Source organism: Acartia tonsa, chromosome 1, assembly GCF_053477335.1.
Source record: "Acartia tonsa isolate MP-2025a chromosome 1, ASM5347733v1, whole genome shotgun sequence".
NCBI classification, from domain to species: Eukaryota; Metazoa; Arthropoda; class Copepoda; order Calanoida; family Acartiidae; genus Acartia; species Acartia tonsa.
In genome coordinates, this window is record NC_137260.1 from 18,079,264 (window position 1) to 18,101,348 (window position 22,085).

The window sequence follows — 22,085 nt, forward strand, 5'->3', positions numbered from 1 at the left end:
AAACATTTAAATAATAAGAACATATACAACACTTAACTTTAACAAAAAAAATATATAAATGATAGCTAGGGGTACATAATAAATTTTGAAATAAAAGTTAAAGGAAGTTTACAAATCTTATTCTAACACAATAATTTTATAATAGTCAATAATTAAATTACATATCCAATACCTAATACTTTTATATTTTCGATTACTAACGTGCTTGAACTCTAAATGAATGTGTATGTCTCGTTTCAATTATAATTTCATCATATCTTATTTATTTGCAAGCAACAATAGAAAAACAAGGATGACAACATCCATAAGTAGCGAAGCACAAAATCTATAACAAAATAGACAAACAGACAAAGTAATTTATAGAGCTGATTAACTGTTATCATAACAAAGAAAAGAAAGAGATATATATGCAAATAGATATACAAAAACTTAAAATCATAAAACTTTGAAAAATTAAAGTTTATATCTGAGTTTTAAAAGAAAAGCAGCTTAAAAGCAATCAGACTACCAAAGATTTTTCATACCTTAGTATGAGGCATAAAGTCAGTAATATTGGCAAGTTTTAGGAATGTTGACAAAAAAAATCAGCCTTCTATCTTTTGTAGGAGCTGAAAAAATCACGTTTCCCCTAAAATGTTTCAGACATACAGACGGACATTTCAAATTATAGAGTAGCTTCGCTACTTAAAACATGCAGTTGGCTCTATATCTTCTTTGTAAAAATGTATTACTAACACCAAATTATCATGTACTCTAATGAAGTAAAACTCGTAGCTGGCTAAAACTACGATACCCCCCATCCACCCACTTAACCCTATCCCCTCCTATACTGAATAAACGAATTGACCAATCAATGATGTCCATGTTAGCAACCTAAAATAACAAGTTTCCCCCTGTCATAAGATTTATTCAAGGATAAAATACACAACATCCCTGAATAATTTAGAAGAAATTAAAATATCCTCCTTTGTCCTCCTCCTCCCCATCCCTGCTGAAAGACTTATCCTCTCCTTTGCCACCAAAAAAAGCAAAGTTTGTGCAGCTTCCAGAGTTGGAGACTGTTTCATCATTCTCATCTCCATCTACAAAACAAGGATGACAACATCCATAAAAGCGAAGCTCTGAAATTGAAGGACAAACGAACATTAACACTTGTAGTGTCAGAACTGAATAAGCAGCTTATTATTGCAGAAGTATTAACAAATTTGTAGGTAAATTTATTGCAAAACTGCAACAATACATAATACTATTTTAGGACATAGTTACATTTTAGGACTTAATTATAGAGATGCTTCGCTTATAACATTGTACCTTGTTGTAATAGGAATCAGTATTCCAAAAATCATATGAATCGGATAATTCTAACATACAAAAATTTGATGTCAAAAAAGTAAAAAATCAACATGTTTAAAATGGACATACAGACATTTTGGTACCTAATGTTTATAGAGTTGCTACGATTTCTAAATAGTAAATAGTACCTAACTACTACAGGAATTACCATGCAAAGTTTAAAATCTGATGGACGGGCCGACCCTAATTATAGAAAAGCTTCGCTTTTAACAAGGATGACACAGCTGTGTTTAGTGCCTTAGGAAAATGGGGATAGATATCACAGCTTTTGGCCAACCTATTCTAGAATAAAAGAGAAAGAGGAGGGGGAAAGAAACCAAAGTTGGGGTATAGAGTATATCCTGACGTGAATAGAAGAGGTAGACTTAAAGCAGTGACATCTATCCCCATTTTGCTAGGGCACTATAGACAGCTACAAGGATGACAACAGACATATTAGTTAAGCTCAATAAATCAAGAATGACTACACTATACACCAATAAAAGCTGAGCTTAATTAATGGGACAGTCAGCAAAATGAAACATGCTTTATAACTTTGCTTTTAAAAATGTCGATTTGTACAAAAAAAAAACAAGGATGATTACGTCAAATAGAGAAGCTGGTTGAAAGAATCAGGGGCTCCTATTCAGCCAATTAATTCCATTTGAAATTGCCAAAAAAAGGGAAGGGGGTTAAGGAGAAATTTTCACTTAGAATTGTTTTTCAGAATCATATTCCCTTTTCCCTGAAAAGAATAAAAAGAAAACATAAAATTATTTGATTAGTTTTCAAGAAAACTAATGCCTTTTTGAAATCTATAAAAATTAATGTACAGACAAATCCCATAGAACGATTAAAATTTATTTACTATGAAGCTAAATCCAAAAACGAGATAAGCCACATATCATACAATCCACACATACATAGTACTAGGCTGTGTTGCGGAGCAGGGCGCCGCCATATTTTGCTGGAGCCGGATCCGTAATTTTCGTTAAAAAACGGCTCCGGACTAGATAAATAAAGAGATTTTTAATAAATTATAATTTGGTAACTGTGTTTTGTCATGTGCAAATGCCCCTTTTAAGTTTTTATCAAAAATTGAACTTTTAAAACCTTCAAAAGTCAAAAATAGACGTGGGGAAAAAATATGTCTGAGTTTTTCTTGATTTCAAGTCGGAGCCGGAGCCGCCATCATCACAGACTGCTCCGCGGAGCCGCACCAAAATCAAACGGCTCCGCAACGCATAAAGACTTCCAATTAGTTAGAACGATTAGAATTTTTTTTCCAGTATGGCTTCCAAACCTATTAATACCGCTGCATTGGATTAGAACCGATTCTCAGCTAAACTGAATAATCATGTATAGTATCATATTTAGGACAATTTTCCACTAGAAGCGCTGGACAGTGTCATGTATGACGTCTAAAAAGAAGTGACGAGAGAAGTGGGAAAGGAAACCACCAAAAAAAGAGATGGATTTAGACGTATTTTTATGACGTAACACGTAATATTAATACCAACCAGATCTGTAATTTTTAATTTTAATGTCCACGGAAAGCTGTCTATAATACGATGTGATTAATAGCTATTCTAATGTATTTAGCCGCCCCCCCCCCCAAAAAAAAAGGCCAAGTTACGGAAAAATCCATAAGGCAAAAAAAAACCTTGTTGAAAGAAGTTGGTAAAATCTTGTTGTTTATCATCTTCTTGTTCCTCTTCACCTCCTTCTTCAAAATTGAAAAAGCCTCCTACAAGTACAATAATCCTATGTAGTAAGCTTTTTATATTTGAAGCTTAAGATATCAATAACTACTCAACTGATTAGGTTCTCTATTTTAGGTAAGCTTCTTAAAGGTTTGTGATGGTTTCATAATTTTTGTTTTCAGATTTTAGTTTCGGGATGGTTTTAAGCTATTTTTCTAGTCACACTCTAACTCTTAGAGTATTTTATGTAAAGTCAAGTAGTGAGCTTTTAGTCTGTAACGAACGATTACGCTAACTGTTGAACCAGTATGGTTCTCCTTTACAGCGAAGTTTCTTATAAGTTCAGGGACTGTTTATAACTATTTTAAGGCAGGGTATCTTCACCTTCCCAAGAGAAATCGCCCCATAGAAAAATTGACCCCCCCCCCAAAAAAAAAATTGTCTTTCCTTTTCCTTTCTATAACTAAAATTGAAAGGGAATGGTTATTGGTCAACTTCAACTCCCTCAATTGTCTAGGATCCCCACTTAGTTATTTGTATACAGTATCTAGTTTTTATTCTTCTATAACCAAAATTTAAGGAGTAGGTTAAGCACCCACCCCCCTCAAAATCAATTCAATATAAAACAACTAGCAAATACGCCCCTAGCATCTGGGGGCTCTGTATTCACAGTGGCTGCTAGAAAAATAGCTTTAAACTATCCCAAGACTTAAATCTTAAATCCATCACGGGTCCTATATGAAGATTTCCTAAAATTGAGAACCCAGTCAGTTCAGTAGTTGTTTAGATCTTAAGGTTCAGACAAAAACCTTTGCTTCTTTATATAATGGGATGATTGCCCATACCTTCACTGGCCTGAGTGCCCCCTTCTCCACCACCAAACGCAAATATTCCACTTGCACTAGCACCTGTGAAAAATTAAAGACTTGGGAAACATGTCGGTAGTGAAACTGGCGGCAGAAAAACGATTTGTAAATTTAAATGCGTTTTGTAAATAATATAAATTTAATTGATTTTTCAAACAATATAAAAATTCTTATTTGTTTGTCTTTGAACATGAGTAGGTATGAAAACTTCAAGATTGAGAATATTAGGAAAACAATAATTTTTCTGCCGTGTTGTCATAACCCTGAGCAACAATTTGTGGACTTATTAAACTTATGTTTATTACAGGATGTTTGCCTGCTCATCAATTGTCCTACTCTCCAGTTATCCGCAGCTTATTTTATTATAATGATTATTCTATATTCATGTTTATATCTTGTCTATGTCAATAAAATAAGATGCAGCTTGGTTCTGTGTTTTAATCTATTCTTATCATGTTGTCCATCATTACAGATTTAGGATGGAGGTTTTAAATTATGTTTACACTATTTCAGTATGTCACAATGCCTAGAAAATGACAGACATAGGTTGCGTAGTTACTCCATAACTTACCTAGCACGCATTTCCAAATATACATGGTTTTAACCTTGTTTAACAATAGTAGCAGTAGCTAGTTTTTTTTTTTCAAAGAAAAGATCTACGGAAAGTTATGGAAAAACTAAACCTTACTCTGTTAATTAGTATATTCAAAAATTAGATCCGTAGAGATCGGTGTAACAAGCTTTTCAAAGCAAGGAAAGGCATACTGAAATAATTACATAATAAAAATGTTTAAGCCCGTAGTAGGCTGGTGAGTTATATTTATAACATGTTTAAGCCCGTAGTAGGCTGGTGAAATATAAATATCCAAATATTCTGTTTAAGCCCGTAGTTGGCTGGTGTGATTTTCAAAAATAAATTAAGTTTTTTAAAACTTGTCTGTATAAGCTCGTAGTAGCTGGTGTTATCAAATAATTATTATTTTGTTGTAGTAATATCTTGAAAAATAAAAAGATAGATTATTATATTAAATCAATGTGTGTTTTTTTCTCCCGTACGGAAATAAAGAACAAAGATATCCAAAAGTAGCATTTTTTTTTTCCAAAAACTAAGATAAAATCCTGCAGGGACAAAGATATACAAAAGTAGCGCTAATTTCCAAAAATTAATGGGTATAACCAAACCCCGTCATACCAAAAGCAAAAGCAAGTTTTTAAACACAGCTTTTAACTTCAACCTTAAAAAGAAAAAGGTAACAAACGCTCAGGAATTATTTGAATTTTCAAATAAAAATTTTTCCAAAAATCACGAAACCTCGTTTTCAAATAAAAACTTTTCCAAAAATCACGAAACCTCGTCCGAAATCTCAAAAATGGCGGAGGTAAAAGTGACGACAGAAGCTCCAAAACTGTCGGACTTTACATTATACTCGGATTACAAAGACAATGTAATTCTATGGGATATGATAACAGACATCCCAAAGACAAAAAGAGGTGCGTTACTATTAGCCGGTATTAAAAATGAACATAGCAGCTTTGGAGATAACATCCAACGCCAATTGTTTCAAAAATATAGGCCGACGGAAATAGCCGCAAACGAAAACAGCGTAAATCTAATCATAGAGTTCTTAGACTCACACATAGGTAAGCCGTCCAAGCATTTAAAATTTCAATGTCTAAGAGAGATAGTAGAATACAAAAGAACTGCAGGGCAAGAATTTTCGGAATATGCAAAACAATTCGAATATCTTGTTTCCAAAGCAGAAAATGCAGGGCTTAAAACCCTATCAAGCGACATTAAAGCCGGATTTTTAATGAACAACGCGAATCTCTCGGTACAACAGATAGAACTACTCAACTCAGTAGTTGATCTATCAGATGACGAAAATTTGTACAAAAACGTCAAATCAAAAATGTTTGACATGCTAACAAATGTATTTGGGCTTAAAAATGAAAATAGCTCAGAAAAACTCTCAGATGCATTTTTAGCACAGCATGAAGAACTGTTTGTAGCATGGTCCAAAAAGAAAAATTTCCAAAATAATAAAAGCAGCTTTAATTCAAACAACGGTCGCAATAATAGCGCAACTAATAACAGCTACAAACAGAATAATTATCCAAACAACAGTACAAATGGGGCTACTAATTATAGCCAAAAATCAGAGGATGGAACTAACCCTAAAGATAAGAGGGGGCGTATTTTACAATGCAGAAACTGCATGTCCATTAAACATTTACAAAGACAATGTCCGTATAACCAAGGCAATAGGCCTAATATCCAAAATCAAAACAGGTTTAGACAAGCGTTCGTCATTGAAGGACAAAATTCAGACACGGAAGACGACATTCCGGAACACATTCTCAAAGAGATAGAAAAGGCTGAAATTACAGAAAATGATAATAACCAAAAACACATTTTCTTTACTCAAGATAAAAATGAATTATCCAAATTCACAGCCGAAGCGTTAAACGCCGCTGCACTAGATACATGCTGTTCTAGCAGTGTAGCAGGCATGAAATGGCTCAAAATATACATGCAAGCCATTCCCAAACACATCAAGCACTTACTCTCAGGCCCTCACATGAGTAAGACGACATTCACATTCGGCAACCAACAATCACTAGTTTCAATGGGAATTTACAAACTCCCAGTTATTATTGCCAATGATCTACATGAACTAAGCATTGATATAATAGATTCAGACATCCCACTGCTTATGTCCAAAGAGCACATGAAACAACTGGGCATAGCAATCAATCTGATTAATGACACGGCAACAGCTAATGGAAAACCCATCAAGCTACACACAACCAGCGCCGGACATTATATCATTAATCTACTTGGGCAAGATGACCATGAAGATTCTATAGTAATGGAACAAATTATGCTCATTGATCTTAACCAAGCAACGATCAGACAACAATACCAAATGCTGGAAAAGCTTCACCGACAATTTGGTCATGGAAGCAAATCCAAATTTGTAGATTTGTTGAAAGGAGCAGAAAAATGGCATGACCATTTTGATGAAATGATTGATAAAATCATTGACGGTTGCGAAGGATGTATACTCAAAAAGAGATCACCAGACAGACCTTCTGTAGCAATGCCATTGGCTAATGATTTCAACAAATGTGTAGCAATGGATTTAAAGATATGGAAAGGAAAACCCATTCTTTATATGATTGACTGTTTTACAAGATATACAGTAGCTACATTTATCAAAGCCAAAACGCCAGAAGAAGTAGTCAGAGCCTTTATGACTCATTGGGTAAGATATTTCCAAAAGCCAAGTGAGATCATAACAGATCAAGGAAATGAATTCACTGGATCAATCATGATGGAAGCCATGAGCAAACTGGATATAATATGCCATACCACAGCAGCCTATAGCCCATGGAGTAATGGGTTATGTGAGAGAAACCACTACTTAGTGGACAACATACTGCTGAGAATTCTGGTGGACTTTCCAGACATGGACTTGGAGACAGCACTAGCCTGGGCCTGTGTGGCAAAGAACTCCTTATCAACAGTATACGGATTCTCACCCTTTCAGCTAGTGTATGGTAGAATACCTAGCATCCCCAACATCATTGATGAACCACCAAATGTGATTGAGATCAAATCTCACAGCAAAGCTCTGGAGGATCAACTGAAAGCAATGCATGAATGCAGGACAGCATTCATCAAGTCACAGAACTGTGAAAAGATCAAACAAGCTCTCAGAACAAAAATGAGAACAGCACAGCACAACTACAATCCTGGAGATTATGTATATTACAGAAGAGAGAAAGATGATAAATGGCTAGGACCAGCAAAGGTTGTTTATCAAGACGGCAAGGTAATCTGTGTAAGGCATGGAAGATACTTTGGTCAAGTTCATGCAAACAGACTACATCCAGTCAAACCAGAACTGGCTGAGAAGATAAAATCCGAAGATACTAAGGCTGAAAGTGCCGAAGCTGAAACTGACAAGGCTGAAAGTGCCGAGACTGAAAGTGTCAACAAAAGCAACAATCAGAAATCTCAGAATAATGAGCAAACAACAAAAGTCACAGAAACTACCATTACCACAAACCAAGCCCCACAAGACAATACTCAAGCAAACATAAGTGAAACAAACAATGAGGATGAAATTGCACAGGAGGAGAACACTGAAGAAACAGAAGAAGAGAGCATACCTGAACCACAGAATAACAAGAAGAAAGCAGGTAGACCAGCTAAGAAAACCAATAACAAACAAATTGCTATTCTGAAAAGAGCTGAAAAAGTGCAAATAAAAATGGATGGGGTATGGCACAACGCAACGGTGATAAGCAGTGGTAAAAGAACAGGAAAGTACCCAAACTGGTACAACTTTGCTCTAGAGAATGGACAAATAATAAGCGATGATGTTGAGAACATAGAGCTGAGAAAAGTAGAAGAAGCAAGAGTTGAGAGACAAGAAAATGAAGACAACTCAGCCAAGAATCTACATGAAGAGATCCTAGCAGTTCTAGTTGCAAAAGATGAAACCAACACTCCAGAAGCCCTTGAAGCAAAACAGAAGGAACTGGATAAACTTCAAGAGTTTGACACTTATGAAATAATTGATGATGAAGGTCAAGAGTACATCACCACACTGTGGGTGGTAACCAAGAAAGGTGAAGAGCTAAGAGCAAGGCTCACAGCAAAAGGATTTCAAGAATTACAAGATGTACCGAAGGAATCTCCCACTATGCACAAACACACCTTGAGAATCATTCTTGCGATTGCAGCAGCAAACAAATGGAAGATCAGTGCCAGTGATGTGAAATCTGCCTTTTTACAAGGTAATGAACTAGACAGAATTGTACTGGTGAAGCCTCCAAAGGAAGCAAAACTGGCAAAGAAACTATGGAGACTAAAGAAATGTCTGTATGGACTCAGAGATGCAAGCAAGAAGTGGTATGAGAAAGTAAAGAACAACCTGGAAAAACTGGGATTCAAGAAATCAATATATGATTCAGGACTTTTCTTTCTGCAAAATAGTAGTGGAGGACTAGAAGGACTGATTGGAATTCACGTGGATGATTTTATTCACTGTGGAACAGAATACTTCAATGATGTGATACTCAACAAAGTATTGAGTGCTTTCCAGATTGGAAAATCAGAAAGTGATTCATTCATGTACACTGGTTTCATGCTGAAACAAGATGATCGGGGTATTACCTTAGATCAAGAGAAGTATGTGGAAGGGGTAACTGTACCAAAGATTGAAGCAAAGCGACTCAGTCAAACCTCTGAAAGCATGACATCAGAAGAGCTGACACTGATCAGACAAATGACTGGAGCCATAAACTGGACAGTAAGGGCAACAAGACCTGACTTAGCTTTTGAGCTAATTGAAGCATCCACAAAGATGCAAGGAGGCACGGTTGCTGATTTGAAAGCTGCAAGGAAGACTCTGATAAAGATGAAGGATGTGTCAAGAGTCAGAATAGCAGACATCAAGGAGATGAAAGAGGCAGAAATATGGATTTTCACCGATGCAAGCTTTGGTAACCTCAACAATGGAGTTGACAGTGCACAAGGTTACATAATGTTTATTGTCAACCCAAAAACAGGAGATTGTGCTCCAATTGAGTGGAAATCTAACAAGATCCAAAGAGTTACCAACTCTACTCTAGCAGCAGAAACCATGAGTCTTACAACAGGGATCGATGCAGCCATAGCCACCAGATGGTTTCTACAAGAGATTCTAGGAAACAAATACAACTTTCCAATCACTGCCATCATTGACAACCAAGACGCTAATGTAGCAATTCACAGTGCCACAGATGTAGGAGAGAGAAGACTAAGAAGAGAGATTGGAATGGTCAAACAATGGCTGAAAGACAAGGAGATAGAAGAGCTAGTTTGGGTTCCAGGAGAGCTACAAGCCGCAGACGTTCTTACCAAGAAGGGCGTGAACCCAAGCAAGATCATGGTCATTTTACAAACAGGAAAAATCAGCCCTGAATACATCAGGGCTATCAAGAAAATTTGCTAAATTTTCAAATAATTGTTTGTCTCTACAAACAAAATTTTTCCAAACAATTTTTTTTTTACAAACAATTTTTTTAATCACTCATTTATTTCTGTTTTCTTTCTTTTACAAATAAAAAATACACAAATTTATAAAACACACACTTTCTTTTCAATAATATATTAAATCTTTCATGAGAAAGATACAATTTCTGTTTAATTCTTAAAAATTTCCAATCTAAAGCATAAAAATTCATTATTCCCAAAAATACTTACACCAAATGTATATATTAAAAACAAAGACGACTTCACATATCCAATTACTACGTCTAGAAGTCGAGTTGTAGACACATTTTACCGGAAGTTGAGCTAAAAGGTTCACAACAAACAGTAACGACTACGCAACCCTACAACAAAAACACAATCAGCGGCATTCCCCGCTTTTTCGCGCATGGCCGTAGTTATCTCGAGGAAACGGAACTGAACGTATGTGTAAAAACCCTATTGGTAATTTTTTGTGGGTAAAAAGTGATAAGATATGTGCTTAATTCGATTTAAAGCATCTGTCTCGGATATCTCATCCTGCACACGCCCACCTGATAATTTAAGCTTGTTTTCAAGACTTTCAAGGTAGATATTTTTATTCAAATGTTCTATAAAAAAATGCGATTTGTTGAATATTTATTTCCAAAACCGCGCATTTTTGTTCTCAATTTAGTTTCAGAAATTCGATATATTTAAATATTTTTTAAACAGCTAGTTATAAATATGTTTTTTATATGTACATAGTGTGTTCAAACATAAAAATTATTTAAAAGCGTTGACTTAACAAACAACCGCTTGCTTTCCAAAGCTCTTTCGCCGACAATTTACAAAAAATAATTTAAAAATGCATACGATTTTTCATTTTACCCTCTATATAATACTTTTCAAATATGTAGAAATCAAATAGTAAACTAAGAGATGTCCCAATTTTTCCAAAAATAATATATAATGTTTTTTTTTCCGAAACGACAAATAAGTTTATATTTACAAACAAAGATAAACTAATTTTGTTTTCCAAATTTTAGAATGTCGCAAAGAGCTGATAGCCTCGCCCGTGACGCCATTGAGACCGCCCGGGGGGAGAAGAGGAAGAGCCTGGAGGAGGAGGCCGCGACCCATCCATCTTCATGTGGCGGATTATCTGCTGGAGCCCTTCACCACGAAGGTCGACATCGTCTTCAAGCAGACCGGCGAAGAGACGTTGGAACAATTCCTGGAAGCCAACATTGACATGCTTGAGTCCGAGGAGCGGCCCATGTACGTCACGTATGACGTCATAACCAACTTCTTCATGGAGGAGTCGGAGGAGAACCTGGTGAACGCCGTGAAGGCGCTAACCGAGGTAGCTGTCGCATCGGGCCGGCACAGAGTCACCTTCTCTACAGGGAGATTCTGTGCGGACTTCGAACGTCATTGGGCTAGTCTGGGCGACCTGAATAATGAGATAAGGCGTGTGACGCAAGAGACAGGTGAGCAATCCCTGTCTCTGCACAAATGCTTTCTCACCGTCCAGGACGGCGCCCTAGCCACGTTCGCAGCCGCCTATGCCGAGTTCCACTCCAAGAAGTCGCTGGGGAGGAAGCCGACAGAGATGGCCGAGCAGATCCTGCTGGACTGGATACAGAGGCACCACATCCATGCGTATCAACACCCGAGGAGGCCGAAGCAGAAGGTGTTGGCGCCGCTGCCGCTACCACTCCCTGTCTCTATGACTAAAGAATACGCCAATGACCCCTTCATGGTCAGCGTTCTCAAGAGCAGGGGGATGTTTCATAGCAGGCGCGCACGCAGCACGTCGAGGAAAGCACCACTGAGGAGATCGTCGCACCGTACAATCAGTAGGGAGCGCAGTGAGAGCCTTGTAAGTGGCGCCAGACCCAACGGAGCCCGTAGCCCAAACTCCCTAGGACTCCTAGAGAGGTTGTTGCAGAGAGTGTCGAAGGGGAGCAACAAGGGGAGGCAGCAGGATTTTGTCCGTGAGCGCGAGGCGGAGAGAGTAACGAGCCGCATTGCTGGGATGTATCAGCAAAAGTGCACTGACCTGACGCGTTTGAGTATCGACTTTGAGTCGCTCAAATTGGAAATGGACCTCCTCAAGGAAAGCAGGGACACTGAAAGGGAGGCTGAGATCTCTAATCTTAAGTTAGAGGTCAGAAAACTCCGTGAAGCCGCGTCCTGGGAGCAGTCAGCCTACGATAAACTGTTCCGCGTCAAAGACGGACTTCATCATGAAAATCTCCAGCTGAAGGAAGAGTTGGAGGCGCTGCGCTTGTCAAAGAAAGAGAGAAGGAAGGCCAAGAAAGAGAAAAGGAAACACAAGTAAGAGACAAAGCATAAGTAGTATTAAACTTATGTTTATTACAGGATGTTTGCCTGCTCATCAATTGTCCTACTCTCCAGTTATCCGCAGCTTATTTTATTATAATGATTATTCTATATTCATGTTTATATCTTGTCTATGTCAATAAAATAAGATGCAGCTTGGTTCTGTGTTTTAATCTATTCTTATCATGTTGTCCATCATTACAGATTTAGGATGGAGGTTTTAAATTATGTTTACACTATTTCAGTATGTCACAATGCCTAGAAAATGACAGACATAGGTTGCGTAGTTACTCCATAACTTACCTAGCACGCATTTCCAAATATACATGGTTTTAACCTTGTTTAACACTTATTATGTGGTGGTTTAGAGTTAGTAGACTAGAAGAAGGTGACAATAAATATATTAATATAAACAAACAACTTACCAAAACTTTAGAGTAGCCGCGCTACAAAAATAATAGGCTTTACCTTGGGTGCTTTGTGGGCTACGGATATTAAAGTTTACGCCTAGATGTTCTTCCTCCATTTCCCCTTCGTTATCCTGATTCATAACCAACGTTAATTTATAGTGAATTGAATCTTTTAGTTACTATTTTTTTAAATATTTTTTTTCTTTTTTGCCTAGTTTGTAAATATTAAAGATACTTTATCTACTACTAGTGGCTACGCCCCTACCATCTAGGGGCTCTTTCATTCATTTGAACAAAAATTAGCACAAAACCATAGCATTAGCATTAGGACCTAAATTAAAATAATAAAATAGCCTAAAACCAACCTAGGACCTATTATAAGCTAATCTTAAATGGAGAGCTTAATCAGATCAGTAGTTATTGAAATCTTAAGCTTTAGGCTAAAAAACCTTACTACTTTATATAATAAGATAGGATGATTGACCTAATAAGATAAAATTTTGGTTGGTCTTTCTGTCTTGCACCCTTTGTGTTATTTTCAATATCATACAAACTGGAGACACCTAACTTCCTGTCTATTTCTCCCCAAAGTTGTTCTCAACATGTATTAGTATTCCAACAAATTTAACTAACAACTTACAATAAAAACTATTACTTATTATAATTTGTAATAATTAACGTTTTTCATACCTTATCAAAACTCTTCTCTTGGTCATCATCATCATAATTAAAATCAGTGGAAGTATCAGCCTCCGCAATATCATTATTCTTCTCTTCGCAAAATGAATTTTCATAATCATTAGTGGCCATTTTAGGTTCGTTTTGATGCTGTTTTCTGGCGGAAGTAGGTGGAACCATGGAGGACATTGTATCATTGTGGTATTGAGTTCTTTCAGGGTATTCATAACCAACAGAAGATCTTAAATTTTGCTGATTTTTCATAGGTGTACCTTGAATCATGTTGGAGCCTCCCGGAATTTCATGAAATTTATCAGGGCTGATAAACTCGTTTCTTGTCAAATTGGGATCATTCATGGGCGGGGATCTTGGGTCATTTTGGTACATATTTCCATCTGGGTTATTGTTTGTTGGAAACCTTAGGTTATTTGACTGGTGATGATTTCTAGCAGAGGCGAGAGGAATAGCAGAACCGTGATTTTGGCCAACTCTTTCCGGGCTTGTGTAACCTGGACGAAATTGATTCCTGGAATGAGCATGGGCATCATCCATTTGCGGTGATCTTGGGTCACCTGGAATTTGATTATCATGGGCGCTAGTAGGACCAGTCTGAAACTGTGGGTTAGTAGAACTGCCAGTTTGATACTGGTTTCTATCGGGATAGTTATAACCAGGCATATTTCTTGGATCCATATCATAATGATTTCTGTCCATGCTTTCATCATAATGTCCAGTAAACGTAGAAGGAGATCTAACATCATGTTGATTTTTATTTTGATGCTGATTTAGGTTCTGAGGAGAAGTAGGGCCTTGCTGTTGGTCTCTAGAAGCATAATTTCCAGATCTCATCATGTTCTCAGCATAGTACAGATTAGGATCAAAGTAAGGATTTGTGGGTGATTGAATATCACCTTCCCTTGGCGAGGTCGGGCTGAAAACAATCTTGTTTTGGCATTGTTTCATGTCGAATCCATTATTGCTTGTAGTCTCCTGGTGGGATCTTGGTGATGTTACTGGTGGAATATTTTGTCCTTGATCTTCTAGTGTCTTTTCCTCACTTGATATTCTATAAGATGACAAAAATAAATACTTTATATTCATAATTGGTCAAATAAATAATACTAGGACGAAATGATCTATTTTAATTGTCATAGCTTGTTTAAGTTTCTCTTAAAAATAAGTTTTAACTCGAATTGAATTCTAAATGAACTCAATTTAACAAAAGATCTCCTTTTACAGACTAAAACTAGCTCTAGTACAAACAATATATATTGCTGTATACATACTTTTGTTGAGATTTCAGAAACTAAAACTTACCCTTTCATCTCAGCACAATTGAGTTGACCCATCTGTCTCGCCATACCAGATTCATCATTTTCAACATTTTTACCGTCCTCAACCATATAATTTTTAGATGTGTCTTGCTCGATAAATTCGTCATAACGCAAGTTATAATCCTCAAGATCATTTTCATCATTTGTATTGTCTAAGATGCTTTGTTCATCATTTTCAAATTCATCTCTGTCATCAAACCTTCCATTACTATTTTCTTGTTTTGTAGAATTAGGATCTCCAAAACCTATATCAGTCTTACTCTTGCCATCATTTGTCACTGTTTGTTCGCAATTTATTAGATCATTATCATCGAGAGTATTGTGTTTATTAGCAGTACTTTCATTTTCAATGTTGACAATTGGCTCGATGACAACTGTATCTTTTTCTACAATACTTTCATCAGTAGCAATGACAATATTATTATCAGCAGAAATTGCATTAAGTTTGTCAGAATCATGATCAATAGGCATATTTTCTTCTGATATGCAAGAGGTATTAACATCTAGTTGGGTAGAGATGCCAGACACTTTTAAGGGTTGATCTAATAAAAAGAGGTTGTTTTGTTTCTAAAAAATAGCTTATCATTTTAAATTGTCAAAACAAGATCTTGGGTAATTTTAAATTTAAATTAATGTCTAATGAAAAGTAGCCAATGGCTTATCTTTTCTTCCAATCAGTTAGAGAAATCACCCAAAGTATTTCAGAACATATATGTAGGAGGCTAGAAGCTTCATGACGCTGTGAAACATCAAGGCGTGTTAAGGAAATTGAAACATATAGGTATCAACCATTCCTGAAATATTACCAAAGGCAGGGGTGTTAGGCGGAGCAAGTATGCCACTACCGACAGACCCAACTGACTCAAAGCTGCGAGAATCCACAATTGGCGGCTGACCACCACTAACTGAAAAAAAGTGTAAAAATTAAATTTTAAAAAAAGATCAAATTGAATATGGTAAGAATGGTTAAATCTAATTAAAACTATCTATTAAAGAAAATCAAAGTTTTGGTTTCGTTTACAATTATTTAAAATGATTACTAAACCTGTGACCACCATAGGTTTTGCTGGAGTAACTTTAGAGCGGCTGGTCGCTGAAATATTCAGACCAGTGTTTGGAGCCTGAGCAATACTGGACCTACTAGATATTTGGGGAAGAGCAAGACTGGAGGCAGTGTTTGGAGCCTGGGGAATATGAGGTTTGCTGATCATTGGAGGTTGGGGTGTATTCGATACAGATTTTGGGTCTTGTGGCACATTAGTGCCGAAGATTTGCCTTTGGGTATCATTAGAGAGAGAATTAAGATCCCGTGGAAGGCTGGAGGAAGAATTTGGAGCTTTTCTGAAGATTGATGGCCTCATAACTTCAAGACCAGCTTGAACTTTCCTCTAGAAAAAAGATCATTATCATTATTGCGACACACACAATTTGTTGTTTATACCATGTTATAACTTTGATTAATACCTCAACAGACCAAGGCACTAACATCCCAACCATTTGCAGACAACCAACAATTTAATTGCACGACGTTTCGATGGAAATCCTTACTAGACCATTTGCAGACCACCAACTTTCCAACGACGAGCAAGGGGGGGGGAAGTTTTGCCACTTTGGCGTAATCCGTGATTATTAGGCTAGGTATTGATGTGAGACTATAGGTTATTTGGGATAAAAGTTTACTTTTGGTTAGTACTTCACGTATATTTAATCATTTTTTGGATAGGTCTCCAAGTTCAGGTGCTGCAGGCTGGAAGGTGGTTTCTGGACAGGTAAAAAATTTTTAAAATTTTAGTTTGAAGAGTTAGAGATCAAATTATAAAACAAAATATGCATCTTTATGGATATTATTGACATATCAGAAGAAAAAATTAGAATCGGCCTCCAGGTTCAGGTGCTGCAGGCCTCCAGGTCCACTCTGGACAGGTAAAAAACCAAGTTTTTTATTTGAAGAGTTAGAGGTTAACTTATAAAACAGAATATGTATATTTTTTTATATTATTGACATATTTGAAGAAAAAATTAAAATCGGCCTCCAGGTTTTGGTGCTGCAGGCCTCCAGGTCCACTCTGGACAGGTAAAAAACCAAGTTTTTTATTCGAAGAGTTAGAGGTCAACTTATATACCAGAATATGCATATTTTTTATATTATTGACATATTTGAAGAAAAAATTAAAATCGGCCTCCAGGTTCAGGTGCTGCAGGCCTCCAGGTCCACTATGGACAGGTAAAAAACAAAGTTTTTTATTTGAAGAGTTGGAGGTCAACTTATAAAACAGAATATGTATCTTTTTTGATATTATTGACATATTTGAAGAAAATATTAAAATCGACCTCCAGGTTCAGGTGCTGCAGGCCTCCAGGTCAACTCTGGACAGGTAAAAAATCTTATTTTTATTTGAAGAGTTAGAGGTCAACTTATAAAACAGAATATGCATCTTTTTTGATATTATTAACATATTTAAAGAAAAAATTAAAATCGACCTCCAGGTTCAGGTGCTGCAGGCCTCCAGGTCAACTCTGGACAGGTAAAAAAATAAAAAAAATCATTTGAAGAGTTAGAGGTCAACTTATAAAACAGAATATGCATTTTTTTAAATAATTGACATATTTGAAGAAAAATATCCAGAAAGGTAATTTTTGAATTTAGATGAAAGGTATGTATATAAAAAATGGTTAAAATAAGATAATATAGTAGAATTGATCATGTAAGGCTTCAAAATGTGTGTCCAGACAGGCTCCAGGTCCTTAAATTTCACTATAATATTATATTTGAACCTTATTTTATTTCAAATTCTTTCTTCTAAATTCCAAAATAACAATTTGAGATTTTCACCTGGCCAGCAACAACCAGCGTTCACCAGGATCCAGGTAAAAGTGTCACTGTCCATATAAAAAAGTATCAATGTATATGATACCTACCATGTTTTAAAACCTCATAATAGGAAAAAAAAATTAGAAAAAAAAGCAAAAATACCTGAAAATGAAAGCCTGCAGCACCTAAACTTGAAGGCCTATTTTAATTTTATCTTCAAGTACATTTATTATATCCAAAACAATGCATATTTTGTTTTATAAGTTGACCTGTAACTTTTCAGATAAAAAATTTAATTTTTACCTGTCCAGAGTGGACCTGGAGGCCTGCAGGATCTGAACATGGAGTCCGATTTTAATTTTTTCTTCAAATATGTCAGTAATATAAAAAAGAAGCATATTCTGTTTTATAAGTTGACCTCTAACTCTTTAAATAAATTTTTTTGATTTTTTACCTTTCCAGAGTGGACCTGGAGGCCGATTTCAATTTTTTCTTCAAATATGTTAAAAGATGCAGCACCTAAACTTGAAGGCCTATTTCAATTTTATCTTCAAGTACATTTATTATATCCAAAACAATGCATATTTTGTTTTATAAGTTGACCTGTAACTTTTCAGATAAAAAGATTTAATTTTTACCTGTCCAGAGTGGACCTGGAGGCCTGCAGGATCTGAACATGGAGTCCGATTTTAATTTTTTCTTCAAATATGTCAGTAATATAAAAATAGATGCATATTCTGTTTTGTAAGTTGTCCTCTAACTCTTCAAATAAAAAATTTGATTATTTACATGTCCAGAGTGGACCTGGAGGCCTGCAGCACCTGAACCTGGAGACTGATTTTATGTTTACTTCAAAAATGTCAATAATTTCAAAAAAGATGCATATTCTGTTTTATAAGTTGACCTCTAACTCTTCAAATAAAAATTTTTGATTTTTTACCTTTCCAGATTGGACCTGGAGGCCAGCAGCACCTGAACCTGGAGGCTAATTTTGATTTTTTCTTGTAAAATGTCAATATTTTAAAAAAAGATGCATATTCTGTTATATAAGTTGACCTCTAACTCTTCAAATAAAAAAAATGATTTTTTTACCTGTCCAGAGTGGACCTGGAAGCCTGCAGCACCTGAACCTGGAGGCCGATTTTAATGTTTTCTTCAAATATGTCAATAATATCAAAAAAGATGCATATTCTGTTTTATTAGTTGACCTCTAACTCTTCAAATAAAATTTTTTATTTTTTTACCTGTCCAGAGTTGACCTGGATGCCTGCAGCACCTGAACCTGATGGCCGATTTTATTTTTTTCTTCAAATATGTCAATAATATCAAAAAATATGCATATTCTGTTTTAAAAGTTGACCTCTAACTCTTCAAATAAAAAACTTGGTTTTTTACCTGTCCAGAGTGGACCTGGAGGCCTGCAGCACCAAAACCTGGAGGCTGATTTTAATATTTTCTTCAAATATGTCAATAATATAAAAAAAATATACATATTCTGTTTTATAAGTTAACCTCTAACTCTTCAAATAAAAAACTTGGTTTTTTACCTGTCCAGAGTGGACCTGGAGGCCTGCAGCACCTGAACCTGGAGGCCGATTTTATTTTTTTCTTCAAATATGTCAATAATATCAAAAAATATGCATATTCTGTTTTATAAGTTGACCTCCAACTCTTCAAATAAAAAACTTGGTTTTTTACCTGTCCAGAGTGGACCTGGAGGCCTGCAGCACCAAAACCTGGAGGCCGATTTTAATTTTTTCTTCAAATATGTCAATAATATAAAAAAATATACATATTCTGTTTTATAAGTTAACCTCTAACTCTTCAAATAAAAAAACTTGGTTTTTTACCTGTCCAGAGTGGACCTGGAGGCCTGCAGCACCTGAACCTGGAGGCCGATTTTAATTTTTTCTTCTGATATGTCAATAATATCCATAAAGATGCATATTTTGTTTTATAATTTGATCTCTAACTCTTCAAACTAAAATTTTAAAAATTTTTTACCTGTCCAGAAACCACCTTCCAGCCTGCAGCACCTGAACCTGGAGACCTATCCAAAAAATGATTAAATATACGTAAAGTACTACCCAAAAGTAAACTTTTATCCCAAATAACCTATAGTCTCACATCAATACCTAGCCTAATAATCACGGATTACGCGAAAGTGGCAAAACTTCCCCCCCCCCTTAACATTTATTGAAAAATGATGTACTTTTTAAAGAAACAACCAATAAATTAGATACAAGATAGTTATTCTTCACGAAAAAATCTAAAATTATGAAAATTTACCCTAAATGTGTTAGGTGTTGGAGGAATTGGGGGTCTTGAACCAAACACTGATTCTACTTCCAGATTTCTGTGATAAAAAAATAGTAATCTTTCTGATAGGTAATTAAAGTGATTAAGTGTGAGAAATGATTGAAAATTATTAACACAATAAAAAAAAATTATAAATAAACATCTTAAGTTGTTCAATAACCGATAAATTGTGATTATAACAAATGTCATTTTAAAGTCAAACTTACATTAAATTAAAGTCAAACGAATGACAAATTACCTTAAGTGCTAAGAAAAAAATATAACTTACTTAATCTGTTCTTCGTGATCCATTGATTCAGTTTGACGTCTTTTTAGAGGACTGGCAAATCCTGAAAGAATATTATTTGAGAATAGTTATTTATCATATTTTCGTAATATTGTGAATGCTAGAAAGGATATTAAAATTATTTCAACAATTTTGGTCATGTGATCAAAATTTGAATTTTCCTTCTACTATTGCCCCCTCTGGGGGCGAAGTAGGTGGAAATTTAAATTTTTGTCACTTGACCTTAATATTGGTGAAATAATTTTGAATGACCTTTCTTGTATAAGCAATATTAATAAAATATGATACTTGGTTTTGTCTCATTCTCTATCTTTTTCTTAAATTCAAAAAAGTCTATCAAAAAATTTACATCATCTAAGGGTGAACAATAAATATCTCTGTCTATTTTTCTCTATATTTCTTCCCCCTCCCCCCTCCCTCACTTTTCTGTCTATTTCCTTCTCTCTCTCCTCCTCTTTTGTACGTTCATTTATACAATAGAGATAACCTAGAGACAGCACAAGGGAATTTTGTTTACATTATGTATCAGCTATAAATTGTTGAATATCTTAGGTTAAAGCTTTCCTTGGGTGAAATATTTGAAGAAAATATTTCTTCCATCATATAATGTGAATCATATGACACAACATATAATAAGTTAGTTATAAATAATTTAATTTCTTATAATAAAGTTATCTTTCTAAAAAATATATCATTGCAAAATTTAGTTGCAAATAATGTTGCCTATAGGGCTGTATTTCATATACAACAAAAAGTGAACAAAGGTTTCTTTTTAAGAAAAAAATGGGGTCAGATTGACCATCTATGTCTAATGTTTATACCCACACCAAATATTAAATTATAACAATGTACAGTAGAGTGGATCAATTTTGGACATTGAATTTGTAATCAACATCTACAGTTTAAACGTCATATAAGAAACCTAAATATAAAAAATTGATTTTGTCCTTGAGGGGAAATGGGGGGAAGGTGTTTCCATGCATTAAAAATTTTAGAAGTTTATTCTGGAGGTGCAACTTTTTTTCTTTCAAAGTATTGCTTTATGCATCTTTTTGAATTTGTCTTGTTGATTAATATAAGAATATCAAATTGGTTTTAAAAAATATTCATCCAAGCATGAAAAATCTTAAATTAAATGTAAAATCTCTTGGTTTTTAAATTTATTTATGGATTTTTCTTGCTAGGATCAATAGTTTTAAAAACAGATTTTTTATTCTTATTCTACTCTTCAAGACAAAATTGGGAAGGTGCATAAAGCTATACTTTGAAAGAAAAATAATTGCCCCCCCCCCCCAAAAAAAAAAAAAATTCTCCCCACAAGTGTCTTTCTAAAAGTTTACATGCATCAGCGAGCCTCCCCATTATTCAAAATATTTTCTTTTCATTTTTTGGTCTCTTATATGATGTTCAGACAGAAAATGTATGTAGCACATTTAAAATTAGAAAATCATTGAAAATCAAGCCACTCTAATGTACAGCATTTATTTCTTCAATTCCACAGTACAAAATTATTCCTGTATTTAAATTTAACATATCATATAGGAAAAAATATTCTTGTATTCAAAATTAAAAATCATGTTGGAATTTTTTTTACAATTTTTAAATTTTTTAATAATGTACAGCAAATTATTTCCTTTTTATCTCATGTTTTGAAATTTATAAGATAGTTAGAATAAATTACAGAAATAATGAAAGATTTAAAGAAGAGAGCGTCAGGGGGGGGGGTGGAGGGGGTTTCCCCCCTCAGGAGAGGGGGGGTTGAGGGGGGTCTCCCCCCTCAGAAAAAGCTTGGGCTTAAATCTTCAACAAATAAAGAAAACAAAATTATTTTAAACATTTCTTTTTTATGTTAAATATTATTATTTTTGTGACACGATTTTGAATGACAAAAAATGTTGAAATAAATATTACCCACTGTATGAAATGTTAAATTAGAAATCAATAATGATGTTGGAAAATTTATTCTCATTTTATACTCTGAAAAAAGGAATTGAC

General features: G+C 35.1%; 2 protein-coding genes across 2 annotated transcripts in view; one reads left to right on the forward strand and one right to left on the reverse strand.

Moving 5' to 3' along the window:
* Positions 1-830: 830 nt before the first annotated feature.
* Positions 831-22,085, reverse strand: part of LOC145314129 (uncharacterized) — a 28,165-nt gene continuing 6,910 nt past the window's right edge. The window contains exons 8-17 of the mRNA XM_080153927.1: positions 20,073-20,133; positions 19,775-19,841; positions 15,719-16,061; positions 15,480-15,578; positions 14,657-15,215; positions 13,352-14,405; positions 12,720-12,792; positions 3,881-3,943; positions 2,996-3,079; positions 831-1,082 (exon numbers count right to left, since the gene is read on the reverse strand). Of these exons, the coding sequence (XP_080010053.1) occupies positions 943-1,082; positions 2,996-3,079; positions 3,881-3,943; positions 12,720-12,792; positions 13,352-14,405; positions 14,657-15,215; positions 15,480-15,578; positions 15,719-16,061; positions 19,775-19,841; positions 20,073-20,133 (2,543 nt within the window). The 3' untranslated portion in view covers positions 831-942. The remainder of the gene's footprint in view (positions 1,083-2,995; positions 3,080-3,880; positions 3,944-12,719; positions 12,793-13,351; positions 14,406-14,656; positions 15,216-15,479; positions 15,579-15,718; positions 16,062-19,774; positions 19,842-20,072; positions 20,134-22,085) is intronic.
* On the forward strand, positions 4,192-11,157 carry LOC145314121 (uncharacterized). Its single transcript, XM_080153917.1, has 2 exons — positions 4,192-10,511; positions 10,952-11,157. Exon 1 carries the CDS (start codon positions 5,068-5,070, stop codon positions 9,904-9,906), a length of 4,839 nt encoding a protein of 1,612 aa, XP_080010043.1. The 5' UTR covers positions 4,192-5,067; the 3' UTR covers positions 9,907-10,511; positions 10,952-11,157.